Raw genomic sequence first — 18995 nt, forward strand, 5'->3', positions numbered from 1 at the left:
CTGTAAATGTGCACCAAGATGTTCTTATTGGTGCAGTAATCAGTTAGCCTTTTTGCAATAATGCCTAGTGTTTTCTAGAAGACAGTTTATGGGTATCAGATTTGGGACAAGCCTTCAGGGAGTCGAGTCTGTTTATTAATTTATGATATTTTCTAGGGCACTAAACCTATCGCCTCCTGTTCGAGGCTATGCATGTTGTGGAAAATAACCTGCTACATGATGAGGCATTTATGAGGAGGAGTCTTGACCTGAAGTTTCTATGAAGAGCAGGTTACAGATATTCTTGCTCTGTCTTTTTTTTTTAGTCAAAAGGGTGACTCCTGGAATTTAATTTACTCATTAATTATTTATCAGACTAATGAGGAAAAGTTGTAATATAATTTCTGAAAAAAAACAGCTTAAACACTTTTCTCTTTAATCTAGGGCCTAGCACTGCTAAAGCTTCCCAGAATAGTACTTATTGTCTTAGTACATATGGAATGACCAAGAGTACCAGTGTCCACTCCCAATTGCACATTGTTGCCAGATAAGGAAATTAGGAATTCAGTTAACCTATGTTCTCTTTATTAAAACACTTCCTGATTCATACCTTTGGAGCTAAAACTCCCAGGTTCCACTACAAAAGCCAGGAGATTTAATGTTTTGTTTGTCGCTCCTGGTAAGCTAACTTTCTTTGTTTAAATCCTTCTGAGCCACAATAGTTGTTCTTACTTTTCAGAAGTGTGTATGCTCATAAGCCAATGCCAGAGAGGCCATGTGGGGTGCTCCTTCAGAAAGCATTATTTTTAGATACATCTTCCAGAATAGATACTACGTGTGGCCATGCTCTTCTTCATAATCAGTGAGGTTGAAAGTTTACTTCGCCATATGCTGTCATAGGAGCTTCTACTCTTCGACACTCACACAGCACTGTTCAAGTAATCGCCTAATTGCACATGCCAGGCACATCGCGAAGTAAGGCTAGTGGTGCCAGCCCTGTGAGAGGAATGGACAGGCACTTTTCTGACTGTGGTTAAATAAAATTTGTATGTATATTTAGAAATCAGTTTCCAGTCTTGCTGTTAGGGTCTATTCACACTAATTGGTGGCAGGAGAGCGCTGGAAGATTAATAATAAAAGAGGTATTGCGTAACTATCAGTATTTTAAATGGGCAGGTACTGTCCACTACTCAGTACCTGCACTTCTTAAATTTGATAAATTTGAAAGAGTGAGTACCTTGACTTCTCAGCAGGAGTGTAGTACTTTTAATGGGAGATTACCAGCACTTCTCAGTAATAAGCAGGTTCCCTTGGATAGTAAGTACCTGCTCTTCAAAACTTCCATTTCAAGCCCTTTTAACTAACCTTTCTTTCCTAAACACATTCAAACCTTAGCACCCAGCACTGTCTCCCAAAATGAGCATCAAATTATATTAGTTGTGATTTTGTATGTGAAGGACAATTGATGAGTTAGCGCGAGTGCTGGAATTGAAAAAACTGTACTCTGGTAACCCATAATTTGGGGGTCAAGGTTGGCAACAAAAAGGAAGTGGAGTCACAAGGAGCGGAGTGATGGAAAACATCTGACAGACAACTTCTACATTTATGTTTTTTTAAACTGCCACAAAGAAATTAGCACCAAAAAGAAACGTCACAGTAAATCTGTTGTGGCTTAATTGGTTACAAAGGCTGCATTTTAAAATATCTTATGATGTAAAAGCACTTGCTGCAGTGAGCGTGTGTACCCAGTAAATCTCACGGAATAATAACACTGGCAAAATAACTCTGGTAGTTAAAGCATGTGCTGGAGAGATCTGTTTTGTGTAGTCCCAGTTTTGACTCACAACGTAGCAAAATAGGTTATTGTGTCTCCTGCAAAGCATATTGGCTAACATGCATATGACAGACCAATTTGTTATGTTTAATGTAAAGAGGCCACAGCTTTTGACACAGAGATCCTTTTATTACTTGCAGTTCATAAATTGCATTCATTCTAATATAGCACATTAAGCTATGAACCGGCATCAAGGACCTGCATGCAAACTGCAAGACATGGGTTTAGAACCTTATTGTGTTTTTCTCAACCTGTTTTTATAAGGCTGCTAAAAAGGGTTTTCTTTGAGTAGCAATAAAGGACAGCCACAAGCTGTGTTACGTTTTAAATCCTGACTTTGTGTTTCTCCCAGCTATACAAACATAGCTTTTAATCTCTACCATTAAAGACTGTGTGGCACCTACTCCTTGTAACCCTCTCGGACTTAAGCAACATCCTGTATTTTGATTTGTATGATTTTTTTGTCAATGTGTAATGTGTGCGTGATGTAAAGTCATATGACATCCTACATTGGGGTGAGTAGCGGTATAAAAGTATTAAAAAAAATTAGAAAGAGCTATTTAAATTGGTATTTATGTAAACACCCGTACATACTTATTCATATGACATTCCTACAGTGCATGCATATCGCTTATATGTAAGGTTGAACAAAGTCAAAAACCTGCCTCCAGATCTTAGTTTCTCTTAAGTACTTGTGAAATGATAACAAGTAATGTGCCTTTGTTTCCCTGTTGCATTGTTAAGTGTTAAGGTGCAGATAGTTACCAGCAGGATTATACTTGAAAAAAAGGAGGATAGATGGTCCTTTAAATTCGCCCAAGTTTAAGGAGAAAAAACAAAGCCCCCCACACTTGCACCTTGCTGCTCCTAACAGAAAGCAGACCATGTGCGAGTCCTGCTGAATTGTGTTCTGGTGTTGACAAATTACACCGGGATGATCCGTCATCTCATGTGGCCAGACAGATCCCCAAACCAGCTAACAATAGCTTTCAAACCGGAGATCCGGCTGGCTCCCCCTTCATTCGATCACTAGTTAGTACTGGATGCAGACTGCCAACTCTTTACACTTCATATGGAAATTATCATTTCTGCTCTCCTGACCTAACAGTTTCCATTTACTTGTACACCCTACAGCAAGAAAAGTTAGAGTCTAGACTTTGGAATTTTACATTGAAGTATGTTTGTTTTTTTCCCAATTCCCTAGCATCTTGGGCATTTGCTCTTTCTTGAAAGGATTTAATATCAATTAATTTTTTGGGGTACTTGTTCGAAATGTATTGCTAAATTCCTAGATAATTTGCGTTACAGGACAATGAAATACTGTACAATTGACCTACTCACTAACCAGTGGCATTGTGCAGTTGTGCAGACGTCCAGAACATCTGAATGACTTGCAAATGTCCGCATGTACGTTTATCTGGAAAATACAATAAAATGTAATGCCCCAAGTAGAGTCAGCAGTGTGTTCTTTAAAGGATGTCCTTTGTATTGTCCTGGGGAGTCGGTGGTTTGCGATTTAGTGGCTGTTTGTGGGTTACAAGCTTCATTCTTCAACACATGATTGTATTTCTCTTTTATCTTCAGTCTTCAGGAAACGTATGAGGCGAAGAGGAAAGAGTTTCTTGGAGAACTGCAGAGGAAAGAGGAGGAGATGAGACAAATGTTCGTAAACAAAGTCAAAGAGACGGAATCAGAGTTGAAAGAAAGAGAGAGGGAGGTATGTGTGTAATGTGTTTGAAACAAAAACTCTTATCTCTTGAGAAGTTCTAGTTGCTCAGTGGCTTATGGGGAGCTGTATTCTGTCGAGTAGTCAATGTGTGCAGGGCTTATTGCAGATGGCTACAAATTGAGCATTGGTAGCATTCATGTCCACTTTTAATGCATGAAGGACACTGTGCTTTGCACTGGAAGTCTAGACACATCATGTAGCAGCAATCTCCGGTGGCCACTGAACTGCTTTATTTAAGAAGCAGCTTAACCAATTGTGCGGCATTTTTGTAACATGCTGAGTATTGTAATTTGTCTAGGTATGGTACTGCCTCTGCGTCTTGTTCTTTGTCTCCCAGTGAGCCTATGTTGCTGGAGTCAAGTGACATATTTTTGTCTGTTGGAATCTGGTGGTAACTCAGCAACTACTGTGTAGCTCTAGTGGGACACGTATCCCGTATACCTATCTGACTGTCCTGTGCTCACAACTGTGTTTCAACAAATGTTCCTTCATGAATCAGCCTGTTTCCAGTCGCCTGTGCTTGTGGCTTCAAAGGTATTTGGAATAGACATTCCTTTGTACACCACAGAAATGCATGTGGTGAGCACAGCGGGGGTTCATTGGAAGAACTCTGGTGCTTCCAGGGCCAGATGCTGCATTGCCGTGTGTGATCCTGTCCAGTAGCAGCAAAACTGAATAAATTACACACTCGGTTGCATGGGTCAACTTTCCACAAGACAAATAATTTATTTACTACAGTCTTAACATTGTTTAATTTAATTTAATACAAAAAGGGCAAAAGCTGGAAGAATGTTAAATGCAATCTCATTGAGGGCAGTGACAGATAAGAAGGAGGGTTGAGGTAGAAGCAGCAAAGGTGATCAACAATGTGATTGCAGAGCAACGAAGATAGGCCAACGATATGCTAATTTTTCCAATGTAATTTTCAGTTGTCTTCTATCTTTTAACAAGGCAAGACCGACTGTGTGTGTTTTGTGTGAGTCATTTGCACCTCTTACTTTACTTACTTACACAGTTGCTATACTTTGATGGTATATTTTTGGAGATCTCAAAGCTCAGCTGTATGCTGTTTTAAACTGCCACATACTTTGGTAAAATAGTTCACACTACACACCAGTTTGTGTACTTCAACTTTCAAAGGTAGGAAGTGCAACGTCTTGTAAGAGCCTAGTTTTAGAGATCTGTGACCTTGTTTTGCTGGATAGTTCAATATGAGGGTAAATGACCCAAACTGGGCAGGAAAAGCTAGCACAGTGCTGACCCCAAGAAAGTCCTGGAAGGTACGGGAGTTCCTTGCAAAGCTTTCCTAAATAACTAAAACTAAAATAGGCACCTAAACCTGCCACATCATTAACTGCAAGCAAGCCAGACCGGTTGGACCTCTGCAGTACTTATTGTAAGAAAAACAAGTAAGTAGGGGTACAGTAGTGCCAACTGCAAGAATGATGTAGGTGTCATAACTAGTTATAACTATAAGACAGACACAGCGCTGCTTTAGCGTGCAGGGGTGCCTGCAGCAGTGTGGTTTGCAGGAAAGGTGGCAAGGCAAACTTGGTAAAGTTCTAACTTCAGGAAAGGTGAACTTGTAAGACTGCCCGGAGACAAGCAGGTAGGCATGCTGCAGTTCTGACTGCATAGTAGATTGTACAATGGGCCTGTGGAGGTGCTAGAAATGCAGGCAAGGAGGTATGCTGTGATGCTAACTGGTTTTGTGCCCCCTGTTCAGCTTCAGGAAAAGTTTGAACATTTAAAGAGGATACATCAAGAAGAGAAGAGAAAGGTGGAAGAGAAGAGGCGGGAACAGGAGGAAGAAATGAATGCATTTAATAGAAGGAAAGTTGCAATGGAAACCTTGCAATCGCAAACGCTCCAAGCAACTTCACAGCAGCCTCTAAAGAAGGACAAGGATAGGAAAAAGTAAGTATTTTAATTTTTCTGGTTTTATTTTCCTGAATTTTTTAGGATTTTGTTTTTATTCTTCTAGATACATCTGCAGTTAATACTCGCTGTGCAACGTCCTAACATAATCTCATCACATAAAGGTCTAACTGGGTTTATTAGTGAACCGTAATACACACAGAATTGTGATATTCTCTTTTTAGATTATCCAATAGTGTACGGTCATGGTTACTGTTGCTCAAAATTACAGGCCTACAACTTCGTAGTTCTGGTGACAAAAGAAACTCTTAAACATTAATTTTGTGCTTTGACACAAGAAATGTTCCTTATCATTGTGGTCTGTAAGTCACTCAGTACGTTGATTCTGAAGGTGTCAGTGTAGTGTGTTAATTTTTTGCTCTTGACTGGATTGATTTTAAAGTATCACGTTTTGCAGTAAAATAACTAGACTTATGGTGTCCAGGAACATAACAGTAAAATTACCTATTTCTCCCACTGGAGCGCCAAACTCTTTACCCATGATGGGTGGTGCCCAGTAAATAAAGAGTGAGCAACAATGCTTAGCAGAAGTGGCTGCGTGTGTGCCGGCTCAGATGAATCGTCCAGAGACTGTACTCTGTTTATTAAGTCGGCTGGATCTCATCACTCCTGGGATATCATGGGAAATGTAGTCATCATATCCTCGCGTCTCGGTATTTCAGACACAAAGGAAAGGGACGAGTTTGTTGAAAAACCTCATTATTTGACCTTGAGAAAGAAGAGGAAAAATTAATTTGGGCCAACAAGCAGGTGATTTCTTTTTTTTATTTGTAAACATAAGGTTGGAGACATCGGTCCATAACTAATACATATTTGTTGCTCTCAGTGTATTGATAGGAAATACCATACACAGGATCACAAAATACTTCCCAAAATCGGGATGTCTCTCATCACGAAATAGTGATGTCCTTTACCACGAAGAATAGAAACTCAGTTTGAGGTAGTACCACCAAATAATAGAAATAAGAGCAGTGGTAGAAAAGGGACAACCAATGTGTTCGGAAACTATCATGGCAATGAGTATAAAGTACACCTGGCAACAGGGGTGACAGGCAAGAGTGATTGGCCCTGCATAATTTTATAGTTTAATCCTTCCGTAGTCAGCTGGTGTCAGGCTACTTATTCTACAGGTCCTATCACATTATGGCTGTTGACACTGAAGAGTCAAGAGCCAGCTTTATTAAGCTGCGACCAAGGGATGTCATCATTCCGACCAAATGTGTCGGCTCGTAATCTATATATCCAACGTTTTTCAAACCGTAGTAGGATTGCAATCATATCAAAGTTGCATGTTTGCAATCTCATTAATGGACCTTTCTATGTCATCAGCACATTGTTTCATATCAGGGTAGGGTTTTGTTAATTTACTGTTGTCCTTTTTGCATCTAATTGTCATCCAGTGCTCATTAATTTGAGTTTTCACTTTCCTTGAGGTCATGCCATTATAAATAAGACTTTGTGAGTTGACAGACCCACAGGTGCCACAGGGAAAATGCCCTCTAACAGGAGTTGTCCCAAAGCGTCAATGGTTGTGTGGTCTTAACTCTTTTTCTTTTTTCTTTTTCTTTTTGTTTTTGGCTGAATGTGGACCAATGTGTTGCATAGACTGCATCCTCCCCAGAATGAGAACATAGGTTTTTCAAACTAAAAGCTGCCTGAGTTCAGTAGGCTTCAGTGTTTATTGATGGCTTTTTTCAACTCATGGGACGTAGGCCCAAATGTAGTTACATTGATCCGTTTTTCCATATCATTTTCTTTTTTCCTGAGTCACTGTTCTCTATTGTTATTAGCTGACATTTTGTGAGCTTCCTTACTAATTGAAACTGGATCATTTTTTTCTTTCAGCTTCTTCGTGTGTTTCATAGCATGTTTCTTGAACGTCACTTTGTCTGAGCAATCGCGTGTGAGAAGTAGATATTGCCCCACAGGAAGATTTTGACTTAATGAGAGTGGATGAAAGCTTTAGAATTGTTATAGGTTATTTTTATCTGTAGTTTTATAGAATAGTTTGGTAATCTTAAGGTCGAGTAATGGCAGTTCTGATCAGGACAGAGAATAGTCACCACCCACAACAAGAATACTTAAGAATATTACTTAACGTGGCTCAGCAGCAGTCTTTAATCCACCAGGGTACCCCTGTGTCTCGAAAGATTATACCATAAGTATGTTTATTTGAAATAGAGCTGAACTGATTGGGGGTTCTCAGCACAGACTTAAAAAGGCCAGGTTTTTAATACTTGATTTAGAGATGAAAGCTTGCTAAGTAAATTTGTGTCATAAATTAGAGCACAGTAGTGTTAGGATAAGGCGTGCAAGCCTCGTCTTGTCTGATCTTTAATCTCATAATCTGAAATTGAAACCAACTCTTAACTGTATAGCTAGTGAACCACTGATTAATAATTTCCAATACTTATTCGTTATCATACTTGTGTATTGTGGGTGAGTGCACAGGTATAATTTAAGCCTGCATTATCATTCATATTGTTAAGAATGATGCAGGACTGCCTTTGTTTTGGAACAATAGTTCACAATACTCTGGTGAGCTAAGAGCCATGTGTTCAGGCACCACTTCTTTAACAGAGTACCTGCTCAGCTTTTTGCACCCAATTCTGCATGTGGAATCTGTACGGTCAGTTTCATCTTTAAATAGAACCACACCCCTCCCTCTCTTTCACTTGAAGCTCAGTTGAAAGGCACAAAGCTGTCTAAAAAAGCACCTTCATCTTTGCTAAAACATGATAACCCAGTTGATCAAACATAAATTCTTGGATGGAGTGCTCAGTGCGACCTCATACCTATAAAACCTTGCACCTAAAATTATGTTAATTGATGACTCTTAAACGTGGGCAAATGGACCCAACAACAAACCTGCAACAGAACTTTGTATGCACTGGGATTCACTCAAATTGTTAATGGTCCCACACAGATATGAGATCAAGAGCTTGATGTTATTTTCTCCGGTAACATTGAACTTGATACCATTCAGATTCAACCTTAGATTTGGGCAGACCACTCCATACTAAATTGAAAATAGATGCTTTCAAGAGGTCACAATAATATTTTTGCAGCTTTCTTCTGAAAGCAAAGTGCACAGCTCAGATCCTTAACTGTTTCACCTTCACTTCACATATGTTCCATTTTACCTGTACAATACCCAAAACACCTTTCTGACTCTCACGTAGAACTCATGTACCACAGTTTAACACAAACATCCTAAGCTACTGTGCTCTTATTCCTTCACAGACCAATAAATGTGGACTCAGAGAGCCCGAAAAAAACATTGTCAGAGATTCACCAGCAGGGCGACACTCAAAGGACTGCAAGCCATCATCTGTCATTTACATTATTTTTAAATCCTTTTTTTATTGATTTGATTATAACAGCAGTAGTTCACAGTAAAATGACAGTTATTACAGAGAGTAGGTGGTAGGATAACATCAAATAAGAGGGAAAGCATACCATTAGATGGAAAACAGGAGACAATCCACAAACAAAATGTATGTGAAAGCATCATATGAGAAACAATGATGAAATAAGCAAAAGTATAGCAAATTCGTGAAAAGAAATATAGGGATATGTGAGGCTGCAAGCCTACCTAAAGATAAGTGAGTATATAGCAAACTGGGTAGGAAATGGAAGCCACGTGGTACGCTGGTGAGCTGGGACGGCTCTAGGAGCCCGGGGTTCATATTGCGAGCTAAAAACAGATGATCTGTGTGATGAGGTGGAAAAGCTATCAAACTGGTATCCCATGATGAAGGGGATGTGCTGGGGTGAAGTAAATGGGCGGAAGTATCATAAAGAGAAAAGAGAGGCTGATGCATGGCCATCCCATTGCAATATATGACAGTGCAGGCCACAGTCATAAGGCCTAGGTTACAACCAGCTAATCTGATTAGTTGAGGAGATGGGGTGGAACAGAGAAGAGGGGCTTATGAGAAAGAGGCACTGTGTATTTCTGTAATCTTGGGCAGGAGCCATTCCCACTCATGAGCTATTGAATGCTGGACCTTGAGCTTTTTCTCTTTTTAAAGCCACGGCCTCCGCTTTATCCCACACCCCAGTGTTTGCTACAGGCCTCACTGGTAGTTGGTGACGGGTTTTTCCATTTCATTGTACTAGCATGTTTCAAGAGGATTAGGGCCAGATCTAGGAAGCGAGAGGAAGTCCTGTTTTTATTAGTCCTTTTTTGCTGCTCCCTACTGTATGTAAGTTATTTGAGTTGATGGGTGGCTCGCTTGGAGTCTTCTACCTCCCTTGTGTCCCGGATAATGCAAATTCCATCTACAAGAAAGTGACCTCCTTGGACGTTAAATTGCTCCACAAAAGCTTCAGAAGACAGAAGTTGACTGCCCTGGAGGCAATCGACTAGGGTATAGATTCCAGGTTTGGTCCCAGGACCACAGCTTACACCCAATGAAACCTCTGAGCCCTTTAGGAAGGCCCAGAAGAGGTATAGTCGGGGCATGCAAGAGAGACTCCTCTTAATGCTGCTTGAGTCCTCTCCTGCAAGGGGATTTCCCATCTCGTCCTGTAGAGGAGTGTGTCAGCTGCTAGAGGTCCCATCGCTAACGAGAAGAGGAGAAAAAGGGGAAAACCTTGTCTGGTACCTCTTCCAACTATTATTGATGCTGGAATCAAAATACCCAGATCAGTGTGTATTGGTGGGTTCTTTGTACAGCGGTTGGACCAACATGATGGTGAACGTTCCAAAGCCAAATCGGGTCAAAAAACAGTTAAGCCCAGCCTAGAGAATCAGATGCCTTCTCTAGGTCAAGAATGAGGGCAGCAATCCAAGGCCAGCATGCTTGTGCATGTTTCATTATTCTATGTAACAGTCTGATGTTTAAGGAGGTGTTTCTGGCATGGGCATATCCGCTTTGGTCAACATGTATTAGGAGAGGAAGTTACAGCTGAATACAGTTTACCAAGATCTTACTTAGAATTTTATAGTCTGTTGGATACCTATTGGACAATAGGATGCTGGGTTCATGGGTTCTATCCAGATTTTAGCAAAGATGGCTCGTTGAGGCTGGTGAGAAGTTGTTTGTCTTCAAGCGTGGGGGTATACAGCTTGGCCAACTTTAGTGCCAAGATCCTGTGTTAGTTGTATAAAATTCTGCCGGGGGGCCCTCGGTCCCAGGATGTTTTCCAGTGGCCACTTTAGTAATTACTTCCTTGGTGTCCTGGGTGGCAATAGGTGCATATTTCTCCCCTTGTTTTGATGGTCAGTCTCTGAAAGAGAATGACTTCAAGGAAATTCTGGATATCAGCTGGTGCGTCAAGTGTAGCATGAAATCAGACTTTGTAAACGATACAAAGGCCTTGTGGACATCACATTGAGAATTTAACCAAGTGCCGTCTGGATGGCAGAGTGTTGTTACTTGGGGTTGCCTGTACTCTAACGAACCAGGCCAGAAGGCTGCTGGATTTATCACCCTATGACTGTGTTCTGGCTACATAGACTAGTCAATGTAAGCAGTTCAGACGTTCTACCAACCTGACCTCTTACTTGTGCAGCTGAAACAGATGGAGTTTGAGCATGTGCTGGTCAACTAGTTGTCTTTCAGTGTCTGTTGCCTTGTTCAACTGTCCAGCTCTTGAGCTAGGGCCTTACTCTCACTGAGAGTAGAGTGGTTACATGACCTACTGATGACCACTTTAAATGCTTCCCATTCCACAGCTCGGGAGGAGGTAGAGCCATCATTGTGTTGAAAGTATTCAGAAATGTGATCTGCCAGTTTGTCTTTAAATACTGGGTCCTCGAGTGCTGAGGATTGTAGGTGCCAGGTGGCAAAGGGGAGGGGATCCTGCCCCAGGTCATACATATTAGTAGGAAATTATGGTCCGACAATTCCCTACCCATGTAATCCAAGGATGAGCTGGAGGGGCATAGTGCAGCCAAGCATATAACTCCATCCTCCTGGAAATAAAATTTGGGAGAAAGGAGTAAATGGATTAGAGTGTGACCCCAGGGTTATGGTGTCGCCAAGTGTAATGTAAGGACCATTGGTTGAGCCACAAGACAGGGCAGCAAGTATTAAACACAGTGGGGTTGCTGGTAAGGGGAGGGGGAGTAAGCAATCTAGAGAGGTGTCCATAACTCAATTAAAATCACCCGCAGTAGCCCACTAAATATGTGCTCATTTAGCTAAGTGAGAGGAGAGGTGATGTAGGAAATTGAGCTAGTCTGAGTTGGGGCATATATTCTGCCTATTACAAGGGGTGAACCATCTAATCTAGTCTCAAGTGAAATGGGCCGTATTTCCATGTTAATTTCTTGCAGTAGAGCACTCGGAGGGGTTCTGCCTAACCTAGATCAGGGTCCCCCTAGAGTAACCAGAGTAGTTAGTAGTATAAGTCTGACTCCCTACCTCTTCTGGAGTCTATCACCCTCTGATTGCTTAATGTGATATTCCTGCAGTAGCACAATCATGGTTCCCTATGCGTTTGAAAAGGGATTGGATTTTCTGCTGCCTAGACGGTGTCTACATCTCTCTAATGTTCCAGGAGATTATTTGGTATGTCTGAGTTTGAGTCCTTGTCGAAACGGAGTTACACATGCTGATTTCCATGCGGGGGCCAAGCTCCAGTACCCGGTTGGGTCCCAGGGACCCTATGGTGGATTGGGCAGGGAAGTGACCTGAATTGCTAGCCCCAGTGTAATGATAACCTGGAAAGCTGTGAAGATTACAGAACTTGGTGTAAATAAAATGGACCGCAAGCCAGTTGCCGACTGTCTAAACTGGTCACGAAAATACCCACAGGGAGAATAAGGCTGGCAACTGCCCAATAGATATCAAAACAGGGTCAAGAGAGGTGCCCAAATAGGGATTAAAAGCTAGTTGTCGAAGGATCTTCGAAGATGGTCACAGGGGCAGACAGTGGAACAGCATGTGGAGGAGAACCCCCCCCCCCTCCAGAGGGTCAGCCAAGGGTCCTTCATCCTTTGACAAATAGGGTTATTGAAGCAGAAGTGGAGGATGATGATCGAAAATCCTTAGGAGAGGCCACCTACTAGCTCTCCCACCAGGAAGGGACAACAATCTTTCCACCAGCTTCCCAGCAAGGAGGAAGTAAGGGGTTCCTGCTACAAGTGTGGAAGATCAGGAAGAAGGAAAACCAGGCCAGCAGAAGAAAACGTCTGAAGATTGAGAGTTCGAGAAGGTCATTGGCTGTCTGTGGAGTCACTCGGGGAGATGGGATCCAGCCTCCTGTAGCAGAAGGGAGGAGTTGTTGCCTGCTTTGAGGACTGAATTGTAGAGAAGGTGAAAGCCATTTCAGTTCCTGTCTGTGAGCGGCAGCAACAACATCTGGATGGGTGACGCAGTCGCCTCTTGGCTGTATCAATGTGGGTGGACTTGCCCGGGCATTTAAAAGATCTGAAAGGAAACTGGCCTTTTGATCCATGATAATTTTGAGTTTTGTGGGTAAGGAGAGAGCAAATCTGATTCCCATCTCCCACAGCTTCCGTTTGACTCCAAGAAAAGTGGCCCGTTGGTGCTGGATGACCAACGTGTAAGCAGGGAAAATAAGGATATAATGGTTGTCCTTAATGAGTGGATCAGATTGTCTAGCCATTTTAAGGTATTGTTGCAGTCTTTATAATGGAGGCTCTTGGCCTCAACTGGGCACGGCGGGCCCCAGGAGGGTGGCAGCCTAAAGGTAACAGGTAGGCTTTCGCTACATAAAAGTAAGACATGAAACCTTGTGGGGGAACCAATTCCTTGAGGCACAATCCCAGAAAATAATATACCATATTGCGTCCTTCACAGCTTTCTGGGAGATCCAACAGTTGTATTTTGGTGAGAGGGACCCTCTGGCCTGCTCTTCAGAAACCACACTCTTTTGATTAAGTCCTGGAGGTGCTGTGGAAAATAAGATGCTTGGGGCTGCATGTCTGCAAGTGTTTTTTCTGACTGAGTGACCTGGTCAATTACTTTCAGGTGGTCATATTGCAACAGATTCACATCAATGGAAACTGCGTCCACTTTAACCTCCAGAGAGATTCAAGAGGTCTTGATTGCTTTCAGGATGGGGTTGAGTTTATTCGGGTCAGATGAGGAGTTTGTGGGCAAGGTTATAAACTCTGATGGCCATCAAGATGGTAGCCCTGGGAGTGGTGAAAAGTGGGTATACAGGCCAATGCTTATGTGGCAGCATAGCACGAGCAGTCTAAAACCCCGTAGTCACATTTGATTTGCTGCCCAACACAGGGGTCTTGTGTCTAGGAAAGGACAGTTTAGATTACGTCAAGCATGACACTGCCCCCCCCCCCCCCCTCCCCGTTTCAGGGGGCCAGTTCAGACCCTGATGGGGGCAATGGGGGTGCGAGAGCAAGGGGCTCTTCCGCTCTCGCCAGACGGTGATTGGTGCAAAAGTCACCTGATGCCAGAGAAATGAGACAGATTGGAGATCGACGGGCTGAGAGTTCACCTCACACATCTTCCATTGTGGCCATCCCAAGCCATACCCACTTCTTATCTTTTTAATGCATCGACATTGTAGTGATTGTTAATCGCCACCGTTTTCTGAAATGAGGTGCTTAATCTCTGCGGAATGATCTTAACTCTTATTGGCCAGAACACAGGTAAGGTTCTGGTGTGTTAATTTAACGTGGATTTACCAAATTCGTTTTTTCAACAGTGTTGTGTTTTAGGGGCAGATTTCATTTTTCCAACCAAGGTTACATCCTGTTTTGCTTATAAACAGTGATTAAAGCAGTTGCTGTTATTTTTTGTACACATTTATGGATCCAGCCATTATAGTGAAGACCCCTTCTTTATGTCAGAAAGGCAAAAGTAACATCACAGACGTTCAAACAAGATGCCGATTGTACAATGCCTCAAAATCAACGTTAACAAACCTGCCTACCCCTGCATATTGTTTGATGGCTCATTTGTTAGAAATAGTGATTTCGATATAACTTGCATGATGATTTTTTCATCTTTTTATTTGGATAACTACAGAAATATTTGATTATATTTTGCCACATTTTGTTCATGTATTGTTTAATTATTATTTTCTTTAGTGCAACACAGTATCTTCTGAAACAAGATCTTTATCTTTAATCACCTTATATTTGCTCACTCAAATCATTTCTAATGCTGTGTCCATGTAATATATGACAAAGGACCCAACATTTTTCTTGGAGGTCTACAGAATTCCCATTAGATTGAAGTATAATGCAGAGCAGCTGCTACCACAATAGCCTGCCCATTGCCCTCCCAAATTTCCCCACGCAACTCTCATTGATGTGCTGTCATTGGCATTGTATTGAACGCCTACTCCTTGAGAAGAGTTGCTTGTAGCTACTCCCTTCGAAATTGGAATCCGTAGAAAGTAAATTGAAAGGAACATTAAGCCTTAGATTCGGGTTTCGATTAGGTCACTCATCACCCATGATAAAGTACCCCTCCCACTCAGCAGTGTTGAATTAGATGATAAGTTATATTTTGGTTGGATTGAATGACACAACAATTAGAGAACCTTCCATCCTATAGTTTCGTTAGTTGAGTACCCCGTTGTCAGTCAAGAAAATTCAAGCAGTACACCAGCATGTGAAGTTGGTGTCCCCTAGAATGATTGGGGCAGTTCTGTGAGGCTGAAGCACACAACTTATCAATCCACATTGCATAGTCCTTAGATTAGTGACTAAAAGGATGGCACTCTGTTACTTTGTGCGTTTGAAGCACCACATTGCATTAAAACATTATTTATGCTTGCTTATTGCAGTGCCATTTCTCTGGTGAAAACGACATTTGAGTTATTTTGCCTTGAGAGTGTCTACATTATTATTATTTGAATAAGCCCAGTTTTTGCAGTCTTGCATTTTGACCAGACCTGGACATAATGAGAATATTGAGCTATTTGTAAATAAATCCCATCTTTATTCCATCGAATAACCTTAAATCCACGTTTCATTTAGCTGTGTGCTTTCCTATTCCACCTAATTTTCTAAGTCTCCTTCAGTATACAATGAAACAGTGAGAGTGAAAATATGAACACAAAGTCTCCTCCTGTGTCTTGCCACATGTCAAAATGAATAGCATATGTTGGACCAAGGTATGCCTTGTTGCAGCCTAACCTTCATTCAATTTAATAGACATCAGTTATACTGTGAAGCATTCTTCAGTCTTAATTTGAATTTTTGTTTTGCTGTTTTTCATTCCATATTTGTAATCTTTATTTCTATGTTTTATTTTTCAGTTAAATCACGCAGAGTTACATGCCAAGAGTGGACTTTGTGCTTTCATGACTTTAATTGCATGAATTGTCGTCATCTTGAGATCCTTCTTTCATAACATTTTGTGAGCGGACCAAAGCAAAGAAAAAATAAGGATTCCTCAGTGTTTACAATGTAACATTGTTCTATTTTATTCCACACAGGGGACCTGTTTTTTTAACCAGTGCCTGCTGGTTACACTTTTTAAGGTTCTATGCAAAGATGTATACATATATGTATATGTGTGCATATGTACGTATGTGTATGTAAGTATTGTGAGCATATAATAAGCACATCCACATAACTAGGTAGATTTCAGTTTTAAATTTATAAATACCATGTTTGTTTCTGAAAAAAAAAATCAAAGTATTGACAATCTCCCCCTCCCCCCTTCACCGTGGTATTGATTTTAAACCGTGATTTCTGAATCAACAATATTCTTGCGTACAGAAGGCACATAAAATCTAAAGGGCATCAGTTCATTGCTTTGTACTCTTTTTCCATTTCTTAATTTATATTTACCTTTTCTTGTACATAGTAAATCACCTAAAACGCGGTGGTTTATGCACAAGTATTTTCAAACTGAATAGTCCCAGTAGTTGCTTTTTAGGTGTTATGATGACGATGATCGAAGCTTATTATGAAGAAGTTTAAGGTCTTGTCTCCTTTGCTTTTTTCTCTTTTAACCAAAATGGCTGATCAGTCAGGCAGTGGAGTAATGTGCTTGAAAGACAGATGGACTGAGTGGGCAGTTCTCACTCCTGTTGTTGGGCTGTCAATGTATCCATCTTAAGGTGCACTACCAAATCACCCTGCCTTTTATGTACAAGACTGTATTATGCCCCTTTCCTGGTGTATACCACACTATATACCCTAGTCTAAATATTTACCCTAATCTGTCTGACACCGTCACGTTTGCAAAAAAGGCACCCCATTGTCCCTTCTATTCCACTCCTGATGTATTTTTTACCTTATGCTAGGATTTCACCATTTTGATCAAATGCTAGACTGTTGGATCACATCTGAGTATCATTTGTTCGATGTATCAACATCGATCTTACTGTGTGAACGCCATGTATCTCACGGTCATATCACCACAGCGAATGTGTGTTGAATTCTGTCAGTCTAGTCTTTCTTCAGATAGCCAGTCCATGTTCCCCTTTTGCCACTAAGGCCTGGGGTCTGTCTGCAGTATTCTTGTTATGCGTTTCCTTATAGTGAAATATGTTTTGCGTGCTGCTGCAGATATGCCATAACTTGGGCTGCAGTACCTTTCTCTTACTTTTTTTTAATTTATTTTTTTACTTAAACCCTCACAATATTTTCTTGTAAACACCTTTGTTTCACAAGGTATCATATCATTTAGTATCATCCTGTAAAACTCACCTACCCAAAATCTTTAAAAACAGTTAAGAAGCTTTATGTGAATAATGTAAACTTTATTGCACACTTTAAATTGTTTTAACTTAAGGTGGCACATTTGTGTAAGCTCAAAATTCACACTCCAGTTGCATATGTCTTGTTATTTTAAGCGGAGTTTTTATGATCCTTTTCAGTGTCATATAAAGTATATATTAATAGTAGGGTTATGGAGCTCATTTTGACAATGTTTTGAATTTCTTTACAGCTAAAATAGCCATTTTGTGTATAATCCTGGAACTGCACAGTAGGGAATTTCCTGTTGCAACTTTGCATGTTTAGTTTCCAAAGTACTCTTTAATTAGTTCCTGTATTCTTCAGTTATGCAAGCTCAGTTAGATATTTTACTGTACTCATAGCACTTAAAGGAAAACTATTTTGGTAATCTGGAGAAACAGTATCCATCCAGATTCTGCCTCTGTTCATAGGTGATATTTGAAACTTTCACTCCTAAAACTGTTTCAAACAACATAGACTCAACAAGTGTTTGATTAGAAGACTGCATTACTACTGATGTAGATTTATAAAAATCTTTTGTTCTAAATGGTGTAACTCCAACGTGTAACATGAAAAACTGTATCCTCCGCCAATGATGATGTTTCTAGGCTCTCAAGTCAACTCATGAAAACTAGTTGATCACATGTGGTTCCACATTTAAAGACGAAGAAACTTGTGTTTCTTGTGAAAAATGCTTAGCTTTAATTTGAAAACATATTTTCTCGTCCACAAGGAGGCAAGTTAATGACAGTCTGATAGGTTTACAATTGTGAGATGTTCAGTTTTAGTGTCCAAATTTAAACCTGAAACCAAAGAATGACCAGAAAACATTAGTGTTGCTAATTTAATGTGTTTGCAGTACTTTGATTAAACTATATAATATTGAAGGCAAACACGTTTGATCGGGGTGGTACTAGTTGTCATAGGCCAGGACAGGCCAAATCAGTCTTTTAAGTAAAAAAAAAGAAAAAAAAAAAAAAAAAGTTATATGAAGATAGACTTCACGATTGAGATGATGATGTAGTTGTTTATTGGATAACCCACATTCACAACCTAAAGAATTATTTTCAATTTTGCATAAACCCCCTGGTTGTCCGTGTACATACTTTTTAAATAATTTGGTACATATAAGATGGATTTTCAAATGTGACTCAATGGAGGCTAGTGGCTACTCTTGGATGAGTTCCTCTTTGAGGGTCAAGTGCTGTGTTTGTCACTATCAGATATCCATAATTCATGTTGCATTTTTAGGGTGTATCTCCTGTCCTCCTCTTGCTCACAGTACTACTTCAAATTCACCCTGTTTGCAGTAAGGCGACTTACTTATTGTGGACCATTGATTTTACAGTTTATCGGTTGGTACAGAGTGTTTGTCTTGAATGTTGGGTGAATAGGTATTTGTTTTAATTAAGGCAAGATTCATGCAAACAATATATGATGCTACAGTTTAGGGTTCAAATTACACCTTTTTGGCTGTTGGCCATTTTAACATTAGGACATTAGCCTATTTTACCTAAAAATTGATTGCCTATAAGAGGAAATGTATGTATACGAAGTTTGAACGTTACTTATTACTACATTTAAAGCAGGATGCCTTGTTTAATGTCTTGAAGTGACTAGCATAGTTGATGCAATCTATTAATATTGTATTAGACTACACTTTTTAAGGCTGGGCTTCTAAAAACGTATTTACATGGTAAAAGATAAACATTTAATTACGTAAATGGCTTGCGTTTTACCAAGCTCAACATTTTGTTAGCGATGTGCATGAAGGTTGGTCTTTTACTTTTTTCCTAACTTGATTATATTTTGGTGCTTAAACCAAAGACTGATACATTTGAGCAGCTATAACTTGTCTTTACATTGAAGAAATA

The 18995-nt window shown here is 40.4% G+C and overlaps 1 protein-coding gene across 1 annotated transcript in view; it reads left to right on the forward strand.

Moving 5' to 3' along the window:
* SEPTIN8 (septin 8) overlaps positions 1–18104 on the forward strand; it is a 273057-nt gene extending 254953 nt beyond the window's left edge. Inside the window, exons 8-10 of the mRNA XM_069244736.1 lie at positions 3398–3530; positions 5269–5459; positions 15690–18104. Coding sequence (XP_069100837.1) covers positions 3398–3530; positions 5269–5459; positions 15690–15693 — 328 coding nt within the window. The 3' untranslated portion in view covers positions 15694–18104. The remainder of the gene's footprint in view (positions 1–3397; positions 3531–5268; positions 5460–15689) is intronic.
* The last annotated feature ends 891 nt before the right edge of the window (positions 18105–18995 follow it).

Source organism: Pleurodeles waltl, chromosome 7 (genome assembly GCF_031143425.1).
Source record: "Pleurodeles waltl isolate 20211129_DDA chromosome 7, aPleWal1.hap1.20221129, whole genome shotgun sequence".
Taxonomy (NCBI): Eukaryota; Metazoa; Chordata; class Amphibia; order Caudata; family Salamandridae; genus Pleurodeles; species Pleurodeles waltl.